At 35.5% G+C, this 21,982-nt stretch overlaps 4 protein-coding genes and 1 long non-coding RNA gene across 7 annotated transcripts in view; 2 read left to right on the top strand and 3 right to left on the bottom strand.

Moving 5' to 3' along the window:
* Positions 1-16: 16 nt before the first annotated feature.
* On the bottom strand, positions 17-9,974 carry IntS6 (integrator complex subunit 6). Of its 2 annotated transcripts, none has more exons than XM_011064450.2 (9): positions 9,796-9,974; positions 8,825-8,902; positions 6,972-7,211; positions 6,706-6,886; positions 5,864-6,591; positions 5,515-5,790; positions 5,059-5,398; positions 4,189-4,980; positions 17-4,051 (listed from the first exon to the last, which is right to left on the bottom strand). In XM_011064450.2, the coding sequence occupies exons 2-9, from the start codon at positions 8,861-8,863 to the stop codon at positions 3,840-3,842; spliced, it is 2,808 nt and encodes a 935-aa protein (XP_011062752.1). In that variant the 5' UTR covers positions 8,864-8,902; positions 9,796-9,974; the 3' UTR covers positions 17-3,839. The 2 variants fall into 2 exon arrangements, with proteins under 2 accessions (XP_011062752.1, XP_011062751.1); XM_011064449.2 differs by lacking the exon at positions 9,796-9,974 and adding an exon at positions 9,253-9,696.
* On the top strand, positions 8,533-15,726 carry kune (claudin). 2 transcript variants are annotated; one of them, XM_087409379.1, is made up of 3 exons: positions 8,533-8,551; positions 13,314-13,543; positions 14,711-15,726. In XM_087409379.1, the coding sequence occupies exons 2-3, from the start codon at positions 13,408-13,410 to the stop codon at positions 15,223-15,225; spliced, it is 651 nt and encodes a 216-aa protein (XP_087265505.1). In that variant the 5' UTR covers positions 8,533-8,551; positions 13,314-13,407; the 3' UTR covers positions 15,226-15,726. The 2 variants fall into 2 exon arrangements, with proteins under 2 accessions (XP_087265505.1, XP_011062758.1); XM_011064456.2 differs by lacking the exon at positions 8,533-8,551 and having other exon boundaries at positions 13,248-13,543; positions 14,723-15,726.
* Positions 11,070-21,982, bottom strand: part of LOC105151022 (uncharacterized) — a 30,285-nt gene continuing 19,372 nt past the window's right edge. Inside the window, exons 9-10 of the mRNA XM_011064458.2 lie at positions 12,694-12,929; positions 11,070-11,530 (exon numbers count right to left, since the gene is read on the bottom strand). Coding sequence (XP_011062760.1) covers positions 11,240-11,530; positions 12,694-12,929 — 527 coding nt within the window. The 3' untranslated portion in view covers positions 11,070-11,239. The remainder of the gene's footprint in view (positions 11,531-12,693; positions 12,930-21,982) is intronic.
* LOC147908546 (uncharacterized) lies at positions 16,053-17,736 on the bottom strand. The gene is made up of 2 exons (XR_015546127.1): positions 16,663-17,736; positions 16,053-16,199 (listed from the first exon to the last, which is right to left on the bottom strand). It is a non-coding gene; the product is annotated as an uncharacterized LOC147908546 (long non-coding RNA).
* sinu (claudin family member sinuous) lies at positions 17,757-20,408 on the top strand. Its single transcript, XM_011064454.2, has 2 exons — positions 17,757-18,164; positions 18,951-20,408. The coding sequence occupies exons 1-2, from the start codon at positions 17,888-17,890 to the stop codon at positions 19,337-19,339; spliced, it is 666 nt and encodes a 221-aa protein (XP_011062756.1). The 5' UTR covers positions 17,757-17,887; the 3' UTR covers positions 19,340-20,408.

Here is a 21,982-nt window from a genome sequence, read left to right as displayed (position 1 = left end):
ATATACAACAGAGAGATTCTGTCAATTTGTTTATTCGCTTTTTTTCGAGATTTACTTATCGTTTTACCTAAAATATAAACGTAAAAACGGACAGTCCTTTCAATATGAATCTCATCTATAATAATTATGACTAATACACGCTTTATGTACAATTTTATATATACAATAATGCAAGTGTGCCGTCATCGTCACTATTATAAGTGGTGTGAAAAAATAGTGATTGCAACATTTATTAACGCATGAATAACACATTAAATGAGATGTACAATACAGATCCTATTTCCATTTCGTGCCGTAGAAAAAAATTATATAAAAAAATACCAATGAGTGCTTTCCATTTGATGACACAAGTCGACACAAGCGTCGTTCTATCCTTGTTGACATTCAGAGAGTTGACACAAAGATAGAACAACGCTTGTGTCGACTTGTATCATTAAATGGAAAGTATCCAATATTATTTAAAAGATAGTATATTCTTTTTTACTTCTTTTTTAAGTACATTATTTTCACATTTTAATGAGAGAACACATTTAGCTTGAATTTCATTTTCATATAATTATGTAGAATGCCAGACAATAAAGTTATTGTATACATATATTAGTGATTTGATTAGCATATTGTAACAGATTGAAATTGCGCATCATGCTTATGTTTTTTTGTTAGCAGATCCAGTGATATGACTGCATAAGAATTATAAAGAATACTGGCAGACTCATATATCGTTGAATATGACGCATTGATTCTATTAGCAAACGCCTTACAAAGTTTATCGATAAATTTAGTCATTTTGGATCATATCGCAGTTTATTGCTGAAACTCTTGCACACAAAATTAAACTGTATATATAATTATTAAAGCTATCACAACAGTGTGCGGAAACATGATCTTCTTTTAGTGAAGCACACTGTATACAAATTTAATAATGAATTTGTGAAAAAGAATCATTCTAAAACTGATTCATTTTAACAAGTTTCAGTATAATAATAAATTACTGCTGCTGTAACAAAAAAGGACTGTAATCAAGGTACTTGAAACTTCGAAACATTTTCTCCAGTTACTCATCAATCTCTTTTATACAATCGCACTTAGTTTTATATTAATTTTTACATCAATAATTATTCAATAATTCTCTATTCATTTTTCTTTGGAGCAAATAAGCGTCTAGCATCATTGCCTTTACAAGACTCAGCTAAGCTCCATTATTATAAAATAATTTACAAGATATTTAACGTATTTTCAATTAATAAATACAATTTCGATCCATTTCCATTCTCTAAAGAGCATTGGACATTATCAATGTCCACAAGAGAAGATATGGTTGATTATCTTACTTAAAATATTAACAAAATATCAACAAGAACTTCAAATTATTAATAAAAAATTCAAAATTAGTGAAAACAATGTTATATCTTTTATAAATAAAAAGAAAATGTCAATTTCTAAAGACTACGCATCAAATAAATTTTTATAATAATTTGATAATATGATATGTCTTCATTTTATCAACATTCTAATTTCTATCTACGTCCTTTTAAGGGAAATCAAGATAATAGAAATTGATACTTGATATATAATATATACAACAAATATTACAACAAATAAAAATCACAAGCAAATAAAAGTAAGATAATCATCCTTGTCTATTATTATCCTATATTTGGTCAAATCATTTCCGATATAAACCAGTAAGTGATTTTGTCATTTGTATAACTAGTAATGGTATATAAATAATTATCGCTATTAACATACATTCCTTCAACCCACATGTGCATCAATAAAGTAATTTTTTGAAAGAATATAACATTATTTTGAATTTTGAAGTTGTGTTGTACATACATATAAGGATTCGAGAACAAAACACAGATTTCATTTTCATATATTATTTCAACGCAGTTTTGATTCTGTTATACTATACATATTTTGAATTTGTACACAAAATAAATTCAATCTAAAATAGCACAATATCGTAGTGCAAAAAATCTTTAGAATTTTCTTACATAAAATTTATTATGTTCATTTTTCGCGCACGCGCGCATATGTGTGTGCATACGTATATATATGAATATTTTGTATAATATAACAGAAAATGTATCATAAAATAATAGAGAATTTTGTATATTTTTTATATTATTTCTGATGCACAATGTATATTTAATTAAAAATGACAGTTAAAGTTTTAAAACATATATATATATATATTTGTTATATGTAAAATAAACTAACATATTAAAAAATTTTTTGGAAACATAGTGGGTTGAATATATTATCTCAATTTCAAATAGCATCAGGCACTGTCAACCCTTCGTAGATTTCACAATAAATTCAAACCTGCATTCATGTCTCGTTTAAATATACACAAATATTTTTTGGTACAATCCTATCTATGATAGGTCTCGCATACGAAAGCTAAACGTTGCAACACGCAAAAGAATTAGAATTCACTGCAACCAAGAATTCCTATTCATTTCCTTAATAATATTTTAATTCAATAATTTACATAATAAATTCTTTTATGTGCGATGTGCGATTTTCTCTACAATCTCTTGTTTCACAGATAATAAAGGATATGTTCTCATCTTTATATAGAAATCGCGATTATTAATGTATCATCAAATAAAAAGCCAGATCTTTGCTTTTGACATCCAACAAAATGCACAACAAAATTTAGACAATTCGGTACAGTGTGTATTAAACTATGGCATTTTATTAAACTTAATAATATAGATCACAAGTGATTATAGACAGGTTAAATGTAGTAATAGGAAATGTAAATTGTAAGAGTAATATAATTATATCCTAAATCCGACATGGGCGTTGAGAACTGGATAGAATTATGCACCGATTCATTTGATTGCACTTGTACTTCTGAAACATTGTGGATTCGTATTTAAAAGATTAATATAGTCATTCTTATATTATTATTTCACACAAGCACAATTAATGTCTTGCATGCCAGCATCCAAGACGTTTTTATATGTGCGCCAAATGATATCCGGCAGAATTCCGAGATTATGGAAAAGTACATCATATAGTAGACGATGAAATAAATGTGCGAATGTATTTACATGTAACGATATACAAATACGCGTGTATTTGTGAAGGATTCCACACGTTGCGCAAATATATCACGTTACGGTTGTGTGTTACTTAGGATACTTTAGAATATCCAAGATGAAAAAGATCTTGGATCTCTTTTTGAATTAACACTTAAAACAATTAAGTTTTAGGAAGAGACTATATATATATTATTATTAATTGAGAAATATAATTAAACAAAATTTAATACATATCGTCAAATATTGCTCCGTTTTTTTTTCACATTACTAATGAAGTGAATTACTAAATAAAAATCATTGCTTTAATTTATGGCTGTGCAGAGTGCCACGTAATATCTAAAAGCTTCCAAACTTTCAAATTTTAGCATTTTCACGAAAATATACATATTGTATATTTGGTATCAGAATATTTTTCCCAAACAAAATTCTTAGTGTTATATAAACGGGATGCCAAGTCCAGGAGTCGAACCCTGATTTTTTATTCGTCGAGCGGTTGTCTTAATATTAAACTAGCACCCTTCTACATGATATATCCAAAATTTCTATTGATAATTTACAAAGCCAAAAAATAAACAGTGACATATGGTTGACGTCGAGAATGCTATTAAAATTTGCTAGAAACCTCAAAATTGCGCAAGTTTTTCCATTGATTATCAAAAGTAGCCTTACTTCGAAAAAATCGAAACCCACTACTAAAAATCTTTGACAAAAACTTGCACAAGAGTTCCTTCGCAATCTGTGTTCTTCACACTATTAAGACAATGCCCTGGTTACGCATATATCTTAACAACTTATCTTCGTGGCACCATTGTGATTCAGCTTGTGATTTATAGCGCAACCGTCCTCTTGAATGGTTTTAAGATATTCTTCTAACAGTGACGCCAAATTACGTCGTTTAAAGCGTAATGATTCTTTTACTATGTCTTTTACAAACGCAAGCCGTATATCTAGGGTCCCCTGAACTTGATGTAAGTGTGAGAACAGTGTTGCGTAATCTGAAACGAAATGAATTGGTCACGTGTTAACGCTGTTACGAGAATCGTTAGCGATAGATATAATTTTTTGTTAATCATTAATCTCGCGACGTTTCTCAGGATATAAAAGAGAACCGATTGGCGCGTTGAAGACTTACTTTTCCCTCTTCTTCGCACTTCCTTGTAAACGAGTTCCCGGATATTCAAATTGTGTCGCCTGATGTCCTCCAATTCCTTCTTCGTCAGCTTCTTGTCTCTCTCGGTCTTCGGCTCGCGCTTCTCCTCTATGTGATTCGTTAATCTCTCCTCAGCGGCATTGTCCACACGCATGTTATTCTCGATACAATCATTAATCGGTAATCGATTACACTCGTTCTTCACATTATCTGTTCGTTCACTTTTAACATCACCCTTCGATATTGCGTCGACATTGTTAACTATCGGCGTCAGAACGGGCGGTGTGTCCATGTGATTGTTAACATGTTCCACCGGGATTGGTTCGAAAACCGGTATAATTGGCATTTCCGCGAGACCGTTTACCAACTTTTCGGACGCACTCGAACACGGTAACGACGCGTGACCTGGCGATACATTGGGCAAACAAGATAAGATCGGCGGAGCGTTCGTATCGGCGACTGGTGTTGTTGCTGCTGCTGCTGTTGCTGCTGCTGTTACTGTCACCGTCACTTGACTCTTCATGTCCTCCATCATCCAAGGAATCGGGGAACTCGGTGGAGTGTTAGTATACGAGGGTCGTCGAACGATCACGTCTTTCGGTATGGGTCCAGGCTTCCTTTTGTTAGGAGGTGGCCTCGGAGAGGATGAGCCTGTGTTATCCGATTGCGGCAGGGTGCGCTTGAGACCGCCTTTCGATGTTGAGGATGTTGCGCCAACTATGTCAATATCCGCCTCATCTACCATCATCCTTTTGTCTATTTTGAAGGGATTACCTATCATAGAAATATAACATTATCTGTCTATGTACACAGTTATGCACCATAGAAAAGTTACTTTTACTAAATAATTACCGAACATATGCTGTCTAACCGGTACACTTTCGATCTCTCTCAACGGCGGAGTCATACGTTTTAGGTATTCCTGATAATTTCCCATTTGAGCTAAAGGCATCGAATGAACGTAATCATCATCTAGTAATTTTGTATGCAATAAGCCGGGTTGCAGGAAATTTGCGCGCATCCGCACGACTTGATCGAGTAGGGACTTTCTCGGCACATCGAAGGCGTTCCTATAACTGTGTGCACCACGTTGCTGCTGTTGATTTTTCACTAACCCAACGACAAAACCTCCGAATTCATTCAGTTGATCACGGAGACCCGTAAACTTGTCTTGTAACAAAGGATGGGACACCTACAAAGCACACACAGAAACTTTAGTAACAATTAAAAACAATTTTAAAGTAATTTGTGATAATATATTAAATGTGATGTTTCAATCTTTATATCTTTTAACGTATTAAATCTTACCAAATCTTTTTTCAATGGTGTCTTCGGTACAACTCTCACTCCTTCCGTCACCACACTCGAGGTACAGTTAGATAAATTCTTCGTAAGATTCGAAGCAGCGACTTGCTTGGAAATGACTTCATTACACAGCCGATCAAATTCGATCTTAGCTTGATTTTTCAACCGTTTTAAATAATTTAAAACACTATATGATAAAGAATTATCCATATTATCGGGTATCAAAGTTTGTGCTAGAGGCGCGGACGCACCCATCCTAGTTAACGCTCTCCTCAACGACTGCAATAAATGATATTTTGATAAAAATGTTTTCAGAATATATGATTATTCGCACAAGTACAGGTAAACTTACGGCGGCGTAATAGGTAGGCATAGTCCTTATATAACCCTGGAATTGCGCCCTCCATTCAGGTGTCGGTTTTTGCCTATGCACCTTGAAGAGCTCTTCCAGCAGCGGTAACAGCACGGGATAGTTATAAGGCATGACGAAGAGATTTACACAAGTTAAGTTTGTACTAGCTTTCAAGTAACCAAATGGATGGCCCACTTCGCTCGATTTATACGAATTGGCAACAAACACTTGCCAACATGTTGTCGGCTGTTTCCGCGCTAGGATGTACTGCGTTAAAGGGCTTGGTTCCAGCTCGTACTTGTCGAACGGTAAATTCTCGATCACCATTGGCTCCTGACTGGTGCACGTGAATTTCACATTTGGATGCGCCGATCGTGGTGGTAACGAGCTAGCGCTAAGATCCGGCCAGAAGCTTTCGGGAATCGGCCAAAAACCTACCGCAAACCCTTTCTGGGCTGACCGCGGTACGTAGATCAGGCGTCTGCAGGAATACCAAGCCGTATTTCCTGGCGCTAACGCGTTGGGATACTGAGTGCGTGGTCCGTTCGTTGCGTTACCATCATCCTCATTTTCCTCCTCATCCTGATGTTGCGGTGCCTCGTTGGTCAATGGCGGTGGATCAGGACCGATTTTCTCAAAATTTATCACTACACCTGATTGAACTTTCTGCACCAGAGAATCTATGCACTGTATCATCATCCTGAACGATGTAATGCAGTACGAACGACCTATAACAGCCAAGAAACAAATTTAAAATTTATTTCAATTCCTTTATAGCACGTACTAGAGGAAACTATTTGCTATTCTAAGATTGGTAAGATTACAAGCTGCATCTCCTTTACCTCCAGTCACTTCACACATTGCATCTATCGGTGATGCGTCACTCGCCACCAAGCCAATGTCTCGTTCGACAGCTGGTGTTCCTGATAAACGCAGCACCAAAGAGAACAATCTTTGGTCCCATCTAAATGGCTCCTTTGTTAGTTCGGATCCGGGTATCGGGGAATGCATCGGCAACGTAAACTACAAGAAAATTTCATTTGTTCTTATACGATGAAAAAGAAATCGTATGCTTTATTTAACAATAGCAGCAAGAGATTGCACTTACATCTTGGTGGACTCCGCTGTTAGTTGTATATTTTCCTCCGTCTGTTATAACAACTATAACGGATGGTTCTAAATAAAACGGGCATCTTCCTTGGCCGTATGTATCTATACCAGTCTGCATACGATTTATGTTCAGTACGTCCAACGCGTGTTTCAAGGCGGCACCTAACGTTGTCAAACCGACACATTGTAAGTTTTTGAGTTCGTTCATAAAGGTTGCCAAGTTCTCCTTCCATCCTGCCTGAAAAAGTATTGGTACCATGAAAAATATATGCACAGCTCTGTCAAGTTAATTTCTAGCTTAATTTAAGCTTATATCTTTTTTAAATAAAATAAAGGCAATTACGTGGAAAATAAATCATTGAATTCCTCTATTGGGTTTAAAAATACTAAAAAGTGCATGGGAGAATAAAAAGTATAGATAATTTCAAATGCTTCTCGTTCTCTAAAATCATACATTAGATAAAATAACAACGCATCTAAAAAAATCCTTATATGATTCTAGATTTTTATAGCCAAAGGTCAATCCAAAATTATCATGTACAGTTGAATTCAATAATGATTTGTAAATAACAGAATTGCATAAAATACTATTAAAAATATATCTAAACATCTTCGAACAAAATTTAAAATTTTAAAGACATTTAAATGTGAGTCTGGCGATTCGTTCTGTATTACATTTTCGAATAATTTATCCAGTTCGTATATGGAACAAGTATTGCTCACGTAAACCTTACGGGCAATGATAATGATGTATTTGATCATTCGCACTATATTGAATTAGCATGCATTAAAGACTGCTTTATATTTAAAATATCTAAACGTTTAAATACTTAAAGTATCTGAACATAGTGACATAATATAATCAACTTTGACGATGAAATAATATATATACATTCTATTAAATAATATGACAATATCATTATATACAATATTATTATACTTTATACTTTATATTTTTGTACTTTTACATTATATTTATATATCTTATCAATTTCAAGCAACTTTTAATATATACTAATCTCGTGAAATGCAAGTAACTGTCTGAAAAAGTTTTTCTGTCTGTTTTTTATAGTTGAACTAGTATAGATTTTTGAAACGTAATGTGAAATCTATGTTTGATTCTTGGCTAAATTGAGAAAAAAGTTCAGTCTACTTTCAAAAATAAAAAAGCAGACATTAAATTTACTATAAGACTCTTCATAGAAACAAGGAGTGCGGGAAAAGATTCGACTCTCATTTCATACCCATATGTTTCGGATCATAAGAGATTGATTGGAGAATAGATCGTAAGTAAAAAGAACAAGGTGAATAATTCAGAAGCGATAAGAACAAGGAATAAAGAGTTAAGAGTAGATTTAAATGGAGGCTACGGTTTGAATCTCGCCAAAATTGGCGCGCAAAATTCGCAGGAGGGCGCCAAAGGCGCCTTTCCTTTTTCTCTTGGATGGCACTTTCTTTCCCAGCCATTGCACCTCTAGCGACACGCATCTTTCGCAGTCACAGGGCAGAGAACGAAGACGGGGACGAAGGGTCAGAGAGGAGAGTCATGCTACTGACGCAGAGCAGAGACACGTCCGTGTACGTTCGCTCCTTCATATATCTACCGCATATTAATTATTCGGCGCCATTAAGCGAACCTAACCCAAACTCAGGATGGTTCAAGAGAGAAGGGAGGGAGGGGGGAGAAGAATGAACACCTCTCAGGGAGCATCCTCGCAGAGATAGGCTAAATTAAACGATGTGAAGAGACACATGTAGACGAGATGCGGGAGATACAAAGGAGGTGGAAGAGAGAAAAAGAAAACGATGGGAGAGAAAGAGAGAGGGAGAAACGCGTGACTGAGGATATACCTTAATGTTCTGAGGTGGATCTTCGAAGGTCAGGAGCATGTAACGATCTCCGCGGCTCTCCGGCGATCTCTGTCGAACCTGGAAAAAGAATTATTTCACTTATATTTTTTCTTTCTGTCTTTTTTTTTCACGCGCGCGCTTCCCACGTTCAGAGCACGATCCGCGTTACCCTCCTCATCATCGAGAAGGCTAGGTGCCCGAACGAGAGAGAGACGGAGAGACGCGGAAAGGGAAGACGAAAGAGATAGATATACTTCCCTCTTCTTTTCCCTCGCCCCTTCCATCCCTGTGTATCCCGTACGGACACGACGACGAGGACGGTGACTCGGCTCGGCTCGGCGCGGCGCGGCGCGGTGCGGTGCAGCGCGGCGCGGCGTGGCGCGGCGCGGCGCGACGGGACGAGTAAAAAGCTGCTGTCCAGGGCGTACCTTGACGAAAGTTTCCACGGCGCTCTTGGCTACGTCCAAGAGCGTGGGCCGCCCACCCAAATAAGCCCTCTGATTCATGGAGGCCGACGTGTCGATCAAAAATACTATTATGGTCATCTTCGGGGGGAGACTGTTACGGTGGCGACGGCGGCGGACAACGACGGTGGCAACGGCAACGGCGAGACGGTGACGGCGGTAGCGGCGGCAGCGACGACGACGAGATCCGAGTCGCGCTCGGCGCGTCGTAACGTACTCGTGCTCGTTTATTAACTGACGAGCACCGAGACGCTGGCCCGTCGGAACTAGCTAGTTAAGCGCCCTACGGCGGCGGCGGCTACGACGACGACGGCGACGACGACGACAGCGGCGGCGTGGAGCATAGCTGCCACGACCATTGAACAGCTCTGCGAAGCGAATACGCTCTCCGAAAAACTTGTCTTTTATCGTAACGGCGCTCGCTTGGTCCGTTTCTCTCCCTCTCTCCCTTTCTTGCTCTTTCGTTTCTACGTTTACCACGGCGTGTATGTGTATATAACTATATACCAATGAATACGTCTGCCCGCGAGAGTACGCGGTCGGAGTATAAGGGCATATTGCGCGTATGTGTGCTGTTACTCCTCTCCCCGCGCCGCGCCGTCGACACTTCTCTTTCTCTTTAATACGAATCTAACCTATCTCCCTCGTGTTTACGCGCTCGTCGCAAAACTCGGTCTCTCTCGGTTCCGCAGGTCGCGCCCTCTCGGTCGCTCAAGTATACACGTAACGACATGGAGCGTGCCACGTGATCGCCTCCGACACTCCGCCATTGGTCCCCCACCACTCCGTTCGCGTAGCCGCTACCGCTACTTGCAGCTTCGTGTTGCTTCGTGCTCGGACTCGGATTCTTGCTGCACCTGGCTGCACTTCCGACGTTCCGTCCTCGTCTTGTTAATGCCGCGCACTTGGAGTCCGTTCACGTCCGTCGCCGTCGCTGAGTGCGAATGGTGCGGAAAGGTGCACGTGAGACCTATTTTCTTTTTTTCCGATCGACTTGTCGCATCACCGTGTAGCGTATACTTTGTAGCGCTTTGGGGAATGCGTTGTCCGTTCTACGCCTCGCGCGCGGCTGCTTTTGTTGCGTCTTTCTTTGAACGACTCCGACAGGACGATCGAAGCGATTTCAGGAAACGAACGTTCAGGGATGGGCTACGGTCGTTTCCGATAATTCCAACCTACCGGCGACCACCGATACAAACATCGGACGACGCTAAAAACATCGACGTGGAAAAACATCCATATTGATTTTACAAATACGTTGTCTAATCCCTTGCGCGATTAATCAATGTAAAATAACAGTTTATTTAGTAGTAGTAGTAGTAATATCAGTAATTGTGTAGTATAGTTACGGTACTCATACGTCCTTTGTTGTAAAGAACGTCCTTTATTTCAAGTAGCTGTCTTAGAATTATTAATTTTTTCTCAAAATTCAATTTTTTATTAATAATTTACGGGAAATTTCTTTCTAATTATTATTACAATGTCTCGTGTACTAATGAGCGAATTTTTATGAAGAAATTATCTACAAATTTCATTCTATATACAGCAGCAATATTAGCTCAAACAGAACTACAGTCACAATAATATCCAAATGACATCAAAACGAATTGTGATTGATTAAAAAGTGGCTTTTAATAATCAAATTTGCAATTATTTTAATGTCATTTCAATATGCTTATTAGAATTTATCTCAAGTATATTGTATAAAAAAATTTTAGAAATTAATGCGCAGACTTCTGACAATCACAAACTAGGAACTTTGGAAATATTTCAGACTAAAATTTTCAGATTTGTCCTTTATTTTTCTAAGAATATCATCACTGTAGGTAATAACAAAGTACGTATTTAAAAGTAGGATACAATTCAAAATTTATCAAAATTATCTGTGCCAATCGTAGACAGTTAATTATAAAAAAATTAATTATAAAAAATATTGTATTAAAGCAAAACTTTATCGTCGGAGAACGTCTCGAAGCGTTCGTGGAACTGCGTCGAAGGATTTCAGCGAGAGTGAAGCGGCTTTCAGAGCCACAGAGATGCAACCGATCTCGTCGAGATTCTTATGAATCCCGTAAATTATTCCGGCAGTGAGGCAATCTCCGCACCCGCTTACGCTGAGTATCTCGCTCGCTTTTTCCGCGCCGTCATCGGCGGGATACAATCGGGACGCGACCGAGGAGTCGGCGATCAGTTCGCCACGCTCGTCGTAGAAGGGCTCGTTTTGCAAAGCTTTTCGGGTCACCTGCAAAATAGAAAGTTAACGAATACATATGTCGGAACATCGTCATTGATTTATATCTACCTCTAGATTAATTTTAGATTAATTTTAATCTTGGTTTATAATTTTTATCGTTATCTACATTGATAAAAATCTTCAGTTGAAAATGAATGAAACATTCTAATCATCGTGCTATCAATCGGAATTCCAATCATCGTGATTAGATATCTCGATTAGAATTATAATAGATTTAAAAAATAACTATAATAATCTCATTTTTCTACTAGAATTCAAATTAATGCAATCAGATTCTTTTTCCAGTGTTTTAATAATCAGAACAAAACAAACGAAACCATGATTAAATATGATAAATTCAATTGCACTATGCTTAATATTCATTAAAGGCTGCTTTATATAAAGTATCTATAGAAAATGCAGTGGCATAATGTAATCAATAATTTGAAATTGGACTGATGAGAATAAATCTAATTATATAAGAGAAATATTTTCGATCAAAGCGAATCTTGGTACTTTAATATTTTGCGGTGGGAATTTATATACATTCAATTCTGAGTGCCGAAATCTTTTTCATTCTTGAAAGGAATCATAAATGAAACTAGAGAAGTAAAACCACAGCAATTTAATAATTGTATGCTCAGCTCTGGCTGAGGTAATTTGTTGCAATAAATCATTCGCAGTTTTTATGATTCTTATTAGGCTTATTAATATCAAATTATATATTAATATTTTTATAACATACCTATTATTAGCACTAATATTAAATTACTTATTAATTTAATATGTAATATTATTACTTTAATTCTGTTCATAATTGCGTTTCAAGACTGAAAAAGATCGCGCGGTTTGCAGAATTGGATGTATATAAATTCACACTAAAATATTTAAGATCCGCTTTGACCGAAAATAGGATTTCTCTTACATAATTAGAAAATGAAATCAACTTTAACAATAATACACATTCAGTTAAATAACGATATCATCGGATATTAATCGTTTAGAATGTTTATATTTTTCATGTTTCTATATTTACTATGTATATAATTTCATGAATAGCTGCTTTTAATATGCTTCAAATTAATGTAATGCAAGTGACGAAATTTACTATTAATCTATATGGTAGAAATGAATTTTAGACAACGAATTTAAAACGCAATTGGGATGCGAACCAACACTCCCTGCGCCCCTAAAGTGGTTACGACAACCGGAACATGTTCGATCAACTGTTCAGCTACGCTTTTTGTAGCCACCAAGTCCATACTCTCGGAAACAGGGATGTTGAAGTGTTCCCCTATTACTTTCAGTTCGTTCTGGTTAGGCGAGACAAAGTGCAGTACGTTTTTCCATTGTGGTCCAACTTGGAATATCTTCGCCGCCGTTTTAACATCCGTAGGCTCGTACCAGACTGTCGAGAAAAATTATTAAAATCTTTATTTGTTCCAAATATATACACATTTATTAAAATTATTCAAGGTCTATTTTATTGTATAACTCTTAAGAAGTTTTAGTTTTTACAGAAGTATGTGGTCTACGGTAAAAAGAAGACAGGCAAAAAGAAGATAGGCAAAGAGAAAAGTTAAAAGGATAAAAAGATTTTATTACTTAATTTTCTTTAATGGGCACAAAAAGTTCCTCCGCAAAACAGGAGAGGGAAAGGTCGTCGAAATTCCAGAGGAAGGGGATACACATTGCGGAACGCGCAACCGGCGCAAACAGCGCGCCCTAGCGTTCGCGCGCTGAGCTAAGCTTCCTGTGAGCCGAGAGGAAGTCACATACTTGTGTGTTCCAGGTGGAATACGAAAATATACGGCGAACACGAGAAGTTTACGTTTCCTTTTCCACCATCCTTCGTTACGTATACATTCGAGTGACGCTCGCGAGTGATGGGGAAGACGAGGACGGGCAAGGCCGCCGTCGTGTGCACGGCGGTGGCGTTCGTTCTGGTAGTGATCGCGTTCACCACACCCAACTGGCTGGAGACTGACGGAAAATTGGATAATCCACAATTCGTCAAGATTGGTAAGATTATACATGACTGGATGTATACATCTCTATATTTGCATCTATAAATAACTTGTATTTGAAATTTATATTCAAATATTGGACATAGATACAAAGGAGTTATTAATTTTGATGTCTCTTATGCTCATTTCCACTAATATAGATTAACTTTAATCTCGATTCAATTTACTCTTCATCTTTTTCTTCCTTTTTTTCTAATTTTTAAAACTAGAAAAAAATGACGAGTAAGTTGAACCGAGATTAAAGTTGATCTACATTGGTGGAAATGAGTATTAGCAAATTCGATTGAATGTACTTAGTGCGTATTGATGCATATTAGAGATCCTATATTAGAGTCTGGTTACGAGCGATAGAAAAGGCGAGCTAGAAAAAAAGAAAGATACATAAGTATATAATTCCTCTCCGTGCAACGCAAGTAACCGAATTCGCTACTAATTGATAGAAATGAATATTAGATATATATATTCACTCTAACTGAAAGACATACAAAAGTCAACAAAAGAACAAAATGACTCTATTTTAATGCTTAACGTCAATAAACAGAAAAAATTTTCTTGACTTGATGTATTTCTTGAGAATTTATACTATCCCACTTTATAATCTTAATTAAAGTTATAGAGTGAAACAATAGAAATTAGAATGAGATAATATATATACAGGGAGAATTACATATATCTTTCTCTCATAGGATTTTGACAAAATCATCTATGACCAGACTCTGTTATAAATTGTATATTAATTAAAGCCATTGTATACAAATTGATATTAAGCTGTATGTTCAATATAAATATGAACAGGTTAAACCGAGAAATTTTCGATACATTTTATTATGTTGTTAAATGAAGTATGTATTTTATAATTCAAAATACTTGAATTTCACTTTTACATTTAAATTAAATCAAGTACAACGATTTTAATATCCATCAATACACTATATTATATACATAATAGGATTGGTCGTCAGAAAATTATTATTTTATTTATTCTGTTTATCACAGAATTTTTTTTAAGTTTCTCATAGAATGGTAATTGTATTTGAAAAACTACTTTGAAATATACCTTTCTACTATGTCCAATTAATAATTTATTTTCTAATAATGTGATTATATGATAAGCATGAGACACATACATTTAGCAAGCAGCGACAAAGCGATTGAAAAACAGTGCTATTTACAGGTCTCTGGCAGGTATGTTTCCAAGGATTCCAGGATCCGCGTCATCTCTATGATACCAGATTCTATGGATGTTGGTGGGTGTTTGAAGAAGAGTATTACATTATACATGACATACTTCTACCCGATTTCTTCGTCGCCACGCAGTTCTTCTTCACGCTGTGCTTCACCTTGTTGCTGATAGGAAGTTTTCTGACTATTTTATATACTTGTTGCTCGCGTCAACATGACAAGTATCAGCTGCTTCTGTGGGCAACCGGTGGCAATTTGACTTTGGCAGGAATATGTGGTGTTATATCGGTGATTATATTCGGCGCCAGAGGTGACGGTCGAGATTGGATGCCCAATTGGGAGCACAATGATATCAGTTGGTCCTTCGCCTTAGCCGTCGTCGGCAGTTTTGTTCTGATAGCCGCTGGTGTCTTATATTTGATCGAAGGACGTAGACATAGGAAGAAGCAGGAGCGAATATTGAACGAAGAACAAAAAACGCATACGACCATTTAGCATATTTTTACTTCGTAATCAAACAAATATTCGCGATGTATCAAATGATACATCGCGTAAGCACAAATTTTATCCACTGAACATGTATCACGGATAAATCTCTTTGAAGACTAATAATTTTATATTATAATAATTGTTACGCATCTACTCATCGTAACGTTATAAAATTTGTCGATATACATATTATCTAAGACACATATATATATTTTAAATATATAGAGACTAGAAGTCATTGACTTGCGTTGACAAAAATTTAAATTATATGAAACATTTTCTATAAATGATGCACGACTAGATGTCGTAAATATTATTAAATGTGTAACACACACACATATCTGAACTAATCCGTCCATTTATCTGTATTGTTTTTTTAAAAATTTTGTAGGGATTAATTATATATTTGTACATAAGTTCTATATAGATATATATTGATGTTGAGAGAGATAAATCTCTCACTTGTATACCGTATACAAATGTAATAAAATAATTTTTCCTAATAAATAGCTACTATGTTTTTACTCTCGTCCAAGAAGAACGAAAAAATCAAGATAAATCAATTTGATGTTATATTAATCAAATTCACGTCATTTTTTTGTCATGATTCAGTCAGTATGACATTATTTCGTCTTTCTTGTTTTTCTTATACAAATATTCAGATTGCATGTCAAATTTTCGAATACAAATCAATTAAATATACCTCTGCACACAGTGACCCACTTTGTTCTCGTAAAGTCATCGTAAATTATAAGACGCAAATCTTTCGCGTGCACGCGATAACGCGGTAACGCGGAGGAAAGCGTTCGCCGTTTGACCTAATTTACATTCTATTCTAATCGACCGCGCTGAATCTTCCGCAGTTATGTCAGTTGCGACCGGCATAATGCGTCATCTTGTAGATCGCTCGTCGAGATCTCGAGGTGATACACTTGCGTATTGCGGAGGGATTCCATTCAGCGATGACTCGCGTCGCGCAACTACGACATAATTTTCGTGATTCAGTTACAGGATGTATATACATACGTTAATTTCTACGAATATGATATACGTCTTTTTTGGAGAAAATAAGAATAGTGGAAATGAATTTGTAAGAGAAGCGGAAGTCACGTAAAAGAAAAGAAAGCGTTCTTCCTCGCCGAGAAATTGTTTACGCCCATTTTAGATGATTTCAAATTCTCGTCAGATATTTCAAGACAGAGATCGTTGCGTTTTAATTTATGCCATGCATTATTTAACATGCGAATCAAAGTTTTTTTATAATAAAAAAAAAAGAAATAGAGAGAAAGATACAGAAATTTATGCTGCGAATGCATTTAAAAAATACGTGTCTTCTCATTTTTCAATTACTTTTGCATAAAAAAAAATTATAAATAGAAAATTATAAATCCTAAATGAAGTGTATACTTTCTGTAATAAAATTACAGATTTTAAGACACTTACTCAGCAGATAATAATTAAAATCCTTCTAAGATATGGACAATATTATTAAATTGCTTGCCAATTTAATTTGTGATATTATTACTTTATAAGTAGGTTTGCGTTTCAAGATTGAAAATTAAACTCGACGCGCAGTTTACAAGATTAGATATGATTTATGAATATATAAATTCACACTGAATTATTTAAACGATCCAGCTTGACTGATCCAATTTAGAACCTTTATTTCCTATTTGTATAAATAGAACATTATTCTGAATTCTTTGATTTATCGATCGCCTGAAGCAAACTTTAGGCTTAGAAACGCACTATTCGGTTCGCTTACGTCCTACAGGATCAAGGCCGGAATGCGATCATGAAGAGAGAAACGATATGCATAAATAAGACGTGCGACATGCGCTGACACATTATGCACCTTGACGGTGCAGGGACGACTAGAGAAGCGACAGGATCACCGCGAAAAATCTCAAAAAACTTTTCTTTACAAGAAAACGCAAAATTCTTAACTCTTTTTTTTCCAATTTATATTACAGACATTTTAAATGTCAATTTATTATTAATTTCTTTATTAGCTTCGCAATATCAGTATCGCAATATTTATTGAGAATGGCTGTGTTTCGTCTTTTACTTTCAGAACTCTTCTTATGAAACTACGACTTATTAAGAGTCCAGTTTTATCAGTGTAATTAAGATTAACTTTAATCTCGGTTTTAATTTACTTTATCTTTTTCTTAAAATTAGAAAAAGATAAAGAATAAGTTGAACCGAGATTAAAGTTAATTTAACATTGATGGAAATAAACGTAAGGCAAGTCAGAGCAGGTCAAAGTACTGTTCAGTATTGTTTAGTTTGGACCAAAGATTCAGCAAATTATTTCCCTTTTTTCGGGGATAAAGGAAGGCACTCTTTTTTGCTCCCAGGATATATCATTGTCAGAATCCAAGCCCTCACTGTGGACGGTCCTGCATAGATTCGTTTAACGCCCCGCTCATGGGATACCTACTTGCGCGTGGGGTTGTCGAGTCGAGGTGAAACGCGGGTTAGGTTAGATTAGTTAGAACTCGGCCGTACGTTCCGCCAATAACACGGGTCGCTTGGGTGTGGTTATTAGTGCCGTGGGACCGTCAAGTAGAATTGTGTTTCATGAGAGTATAGTTTACGCTGCGCGTCCAGACGGTCGGACGTCTCGTCTCTTTTTCACGATCGTCTCGGTAGGCGGAGCGGCGACATGAAGAAGAGAAGCTTGTCCGGCAATGTCGGCGTTGGCGTGTTCCTGGTAGGATTCATCTGCGTGTGCGTCGCCTTCGGTACGCCCTCCTGGTTAGTCAGCGACCCACGGATCGTCGGGGCGCAACTCGACCGACTCGGCCTGTGGCGACACTGCTTCAGGTCGCTGCCCAACCCCCAGGAGTCCGACGCGCCCAGGCGATTCTTCGTTGGCTGCAGATGGGTCTACGACCCGTTTACCGCGGGTTACTCCGAAATTCGCGGCTTCTTACTGCCCCGTAAGTAGTCGTATAATCGGTATAACAATCTCGAACACATCCGAGAGAAACTGTTCTTCTTATGTTTCTACCAATGTAGATTAATTTTAATCTTAGTTGTTCTTCTTCTTTTTCTGATTCTTATGTCTGTATTCATAGTCAGACCTTGTACTTAAGGCTTCCTTAAATTTATCTTTAGATACTCAGTAGCCAACTCAGTAGATACTCAGTATGAAATAATTCGTAGAGTATCTGAAGATAAATTTAAAGAAGCTTTAAATATAAGGCCTGACTATGAATACGGGCATTAGAAAAAGATGAAGAGTTAATTGAATCGAGATTACAATTTAAACTACATTAGCAGAAATGGATTCTTAACATCAAACAGTGAATCTTTCATTTTTCTTCCTGAGAAGAAGAGATTTGCTATTATTAGAGGAATAATATCTTAGCTGTGTTCTAAAATTCACTGTCAGTGCTAGAAAATGTATAATACATGTAAAATAAACTATAAATTTTCAACGCTAGCAGTGCATTTTGGAACACAGCCTTGATAGACTATCTTGAACTGTCGTTGAATTTGAAATGCATTGATAATAAAATGACAATATTTGTTGATACTATTGATAGTTATTACTAAGAGCTTTCCAGGAAACATATATCGAAAGTTTTTGTTTAGCGAGAGGCAGAGATAAAGATAATGACTCTTGTGTCAATCATACTATATATCCCTTGCTGAAAAGCTCCCAGTAATAATAGGTCAAGAACCATTACCCAATTGGTTTAACATAATATTTTTTGTTACAGCTTTTATGATAGCCACGCAAGTGTTCTTCACAATATGCTTTCTGCTGGGTCTAATATCATTCTTTCTAATATTACTCTTCACTTTGTGCTGCGACCCAGAGCGAAAGAGATATATCGAGTTGATAACTACTATCGGTTACTTGCTGCTGGGTAGTGGTATCAGCGGTGGCATAGCAGTCATCGTATTTGCCTGCCTTGGTAACGCCAACGGTTGGATGCCTGGACACGCCAATAATTATTTAGGATGGTCTTTCGCTCTAGCTGTCATAGGCAGTGTACTGATGCTGATCGCCAGCGGTTTATTGCTGGTAGAGGCAAGCGTGCAACGAAAGAAACGAGACTATCTAAAAGAATCTCAAATGCGTTTTCAACTTGAATCTCGCGCCTAAAATGAATAGCACTTCCTGACTTGTTCGCAAGAATTGCGCACAAGCGTCTGTATTAAAAGTCTGTAGTACCGTTCCGTCCATGCAGGGTGCAACGTTTTATTTTAGAACTTTTCTCTCTCTTTATGGAATGTACAAAAAAAATAGATCTGTATTAATTTAAGTTTAGAAAATACGTAAGTTTAATATTTTTGTACAATATTTTATATCTCTCTTTACATAATTATGTATATTATGTATATTAGATCATAGTACTGTACGATAATATCATTATTAACAATATGAAACGGTACACGCGTCTTAAAACAATTGCAGAAAAATTCGCAAGAAATTAAATAATATAAAAAAGGGTCCACGATTTTTTATTCGAAACAATTGTGCCTTTTTGATATAAAAATTTAAAACTTAATGACACAAACAAACACACACACACACACACACACACACACACACACATATTAGGGCAAATTTTTAATTCATTAATTGATTAATCGCACTATGCGCAAATGTAATTTTGTTCCGTAAAAGCTGCTTATTTGCACATAATGCGATTAATCAATCGATGAATTAAAAAATCGCCCATATATTTATATAAAATCGTGAGCTGTGAGAAAACGTTATGTATTTACGAATCGTGTGCACAGTTAATAATTCGTTTTGCCACTTCTTTTTTTCTATACAAAAGATGCATTTAATTAAGATGCAACATTATTTTTTAAATCTCTTATTTTTTGACAATATTTTATTATATATAATATTCTATTACAACTATTTTAACTTATTGACTTGATAATTTGATGTGATCATTTTTATTACTTATATGTAGTTTTTCATGAACTTTTCTGTGTAGCGTTTTGAGACGCAAATTACGAAATGCCTTGTAGATTGTATCTACGTACATATATGTATATTGTATTAAATTTTATGCACGAGATTATATTTGCACAATGCAGCTATGCAATACATATCAATGAAAATTTAAGCTAACGAGATTAATAATTAATAATTAATTAAAGATCAAAATAAATTTTTGTAATTCTATCCTTTACCAAAATAAAAAAACCTAATACAAGATATTCTTATTTCTGCAGCCTATCAACCTCTCTTAAATTTACATCTGAAATTCAAGTAAATTATAATTCAGACAAACTAATGAAAAATCTGTTGAAAAACTGAAGCATTTTTTTCTCTTTTTTTAACGAAAACATTAAATTTCTTCAATCAACATCCCTGCATTCGTTTACGCAGCGGTTAGCGCAGAAGTATTACTTTATCCTTGTTGTTCACCGAGTGTTAAACAAGAATTAAATGATACTCGCATAAACGAATGCACTCATGATGTAAGAAGACAAGAGCTGCGTTCGCTTTGACGCTCATGACGCTTGTAAGCATCAATTATCCTTGTTTAATATTTAATAAGCAACAAGAATGAAATGACGTTTAAAACGTTATAAGCGCCTAGCGTGTACCACCATTGTATTCTCGAGGATGCCAGTAGTTCAAAGTAGCGTCTACTCTTCGACCAATAAGAGTTTGCCCTCAAATGCTAAAAAGTAAGATGGCTTTTTCCATGCATCCACACAGTGTAATTGTCAAAGAATAGATTGGTGGGACCAATTAAAATTGAAGAAAAAGAAAGAATAGATTGGACCGTATTAGTATTGTTTAGTTTGCACAAATGCCAATGTATTGTGTAAAATATTGTATTAGTCCCACAAGAAAACGTCTTACAAGAAAACGAAAAATGTTAAATTTCTTCGATTTCCTGAGGTCAAAATTATTTGATTTTAATAATGATTTCAAGTCAATTAAAGAACAAAAATAGATATAAAAGTTGATGCGGTTAAAATTGATATTAATTAAACATTTGTTAGTTTGCAATATGTATATATACACTACGGATAAAGAATTTTTTGAAATAATCAAAAGCATGTTTGTAAAAACTTTGAGTGTCAAAATATTTTTTAAATTTTGTGTTGAAAAATATATTATTAGAATAATATACACATATATTATATACATAGAATAATATACATATATATATAACGTATAGTGATGGTCACGAAAATAGAACCGGCATGTATGTAAAAATTTATAAAATAGTTATTTTATGAAAATAGAACCGACATGTATATAAAAATTTATAAAATAGTTATTTTGTTCGTCTATTTTCATTTGCTAGTAATGTTATTTATTGTTTACAGCAGCAATAATTCATATCAACTAAAAAACATAATGAACTATTACTGAAATAAGGTATATGTCGTATTGCAAGAATCTTAAAGTGTCCTATGCTGTAAGTCTGGTTATAATAATAAAGCCTAATTATTAATATAAGTTTATTAACATAAAAAAAAGTTTGTTAAATATTAATATTAATAAATTCACATTTTAAAAAACATTAATAATTTGATTTTATGACATGTAACGGTAACGCGTTACTTTTTAAAATGAGTAACGATAACGAGTTATTTTTAACAAACAGTAACTATAATGGTAATGCATTATTTTTCTAAGATAATGTTCCCAACTCTGTATATGTATTACACAGTTTTTTGGCACACTATTAATAGTCTGATCTTAGTACGCCATTTGAATCTCGCGCAACATTTGGGGGCAAAATTTGATTGGCTGCTCCAGTATTCA

The sequence above is a fragment of the Acromyrmex echinatior genome, chromosome 9, assembly GCF_024713525.1.
Source record: "Acromyrmex echinatior isolate Ae372 chromosome 9, ASM2471352v2, whole genome shotgun sequence".
In the NCBI taxonomy this organism is placed as follows: domain Eukaryota; kingdom Metazoa; phylum Arthropoda; class Insecta; order Hymenoptera; family Formicidae; genus Acromyrmex; species Acromyrmex echinatior.
Note: the sequence above shows the minus strand (reverse complement) of the source record. Positions and strands in the feature narration are given on the sequence as shown.

What these genes read in the sequence shown, in the direction of transcription:
- IntS6 (XM_011064449.2), bottom strand. Translation starts at nt 9,369, where the DNA reads ATGACCATAATAGTATTTTTGATCGACACGTCGGCCTCCATGAATCAG. An exon ending in ATCCACCTCAGAACATTAAG is followed by an intron (nt 7,212 to 8,824) that starts GTATATCCTCAG and finishes ATACTTTTTCAG; the next exon opens with GCAGGATGGAAGGAGAACTT. An exon ending in AGTGCGAAGAAGAGGGAAAA is followed by an intron (nt 4,052 to 4,188) that starts GTAAGTCTTCAA and finishes ATTTCGTTTCAG; the next exon opens with ATTACGCAACACTGTTCTCA.
- kune (XM_087409379.1), top strand. Translation starts at nt 13,408, where the DNA reads ATGGGGAAGACGAGGACGGGCAAGGCCGCCGTCGTGTGCACGGCGGTG. An exon ending in TCCACAATTCGTCAAGATTG is followed by an intron (nt 13,544 to 14,710) that starts GTAAGATTATAC and finishes ATTGAAAAACAG; the next exon opens with TGCTATTTACAGGTCTCTGG.
- sinu (XM_011064454.2), top strand. Translation starts at nt 17,888, where the DNA reads ATGAAGAAGAGAAGCTTGTCCGGCAATGTCGGCGTTGGCGTGTTCCTG. An exon ending in TCGCGGCTTCTTACTGCCCC is followed by an intron (nt 18,165 to 18,950) that starts GTAAGTAGTCGT and finishes TTTTTGTTACAG; the next exon opens with CTTTTATGATAGCCACGCAA.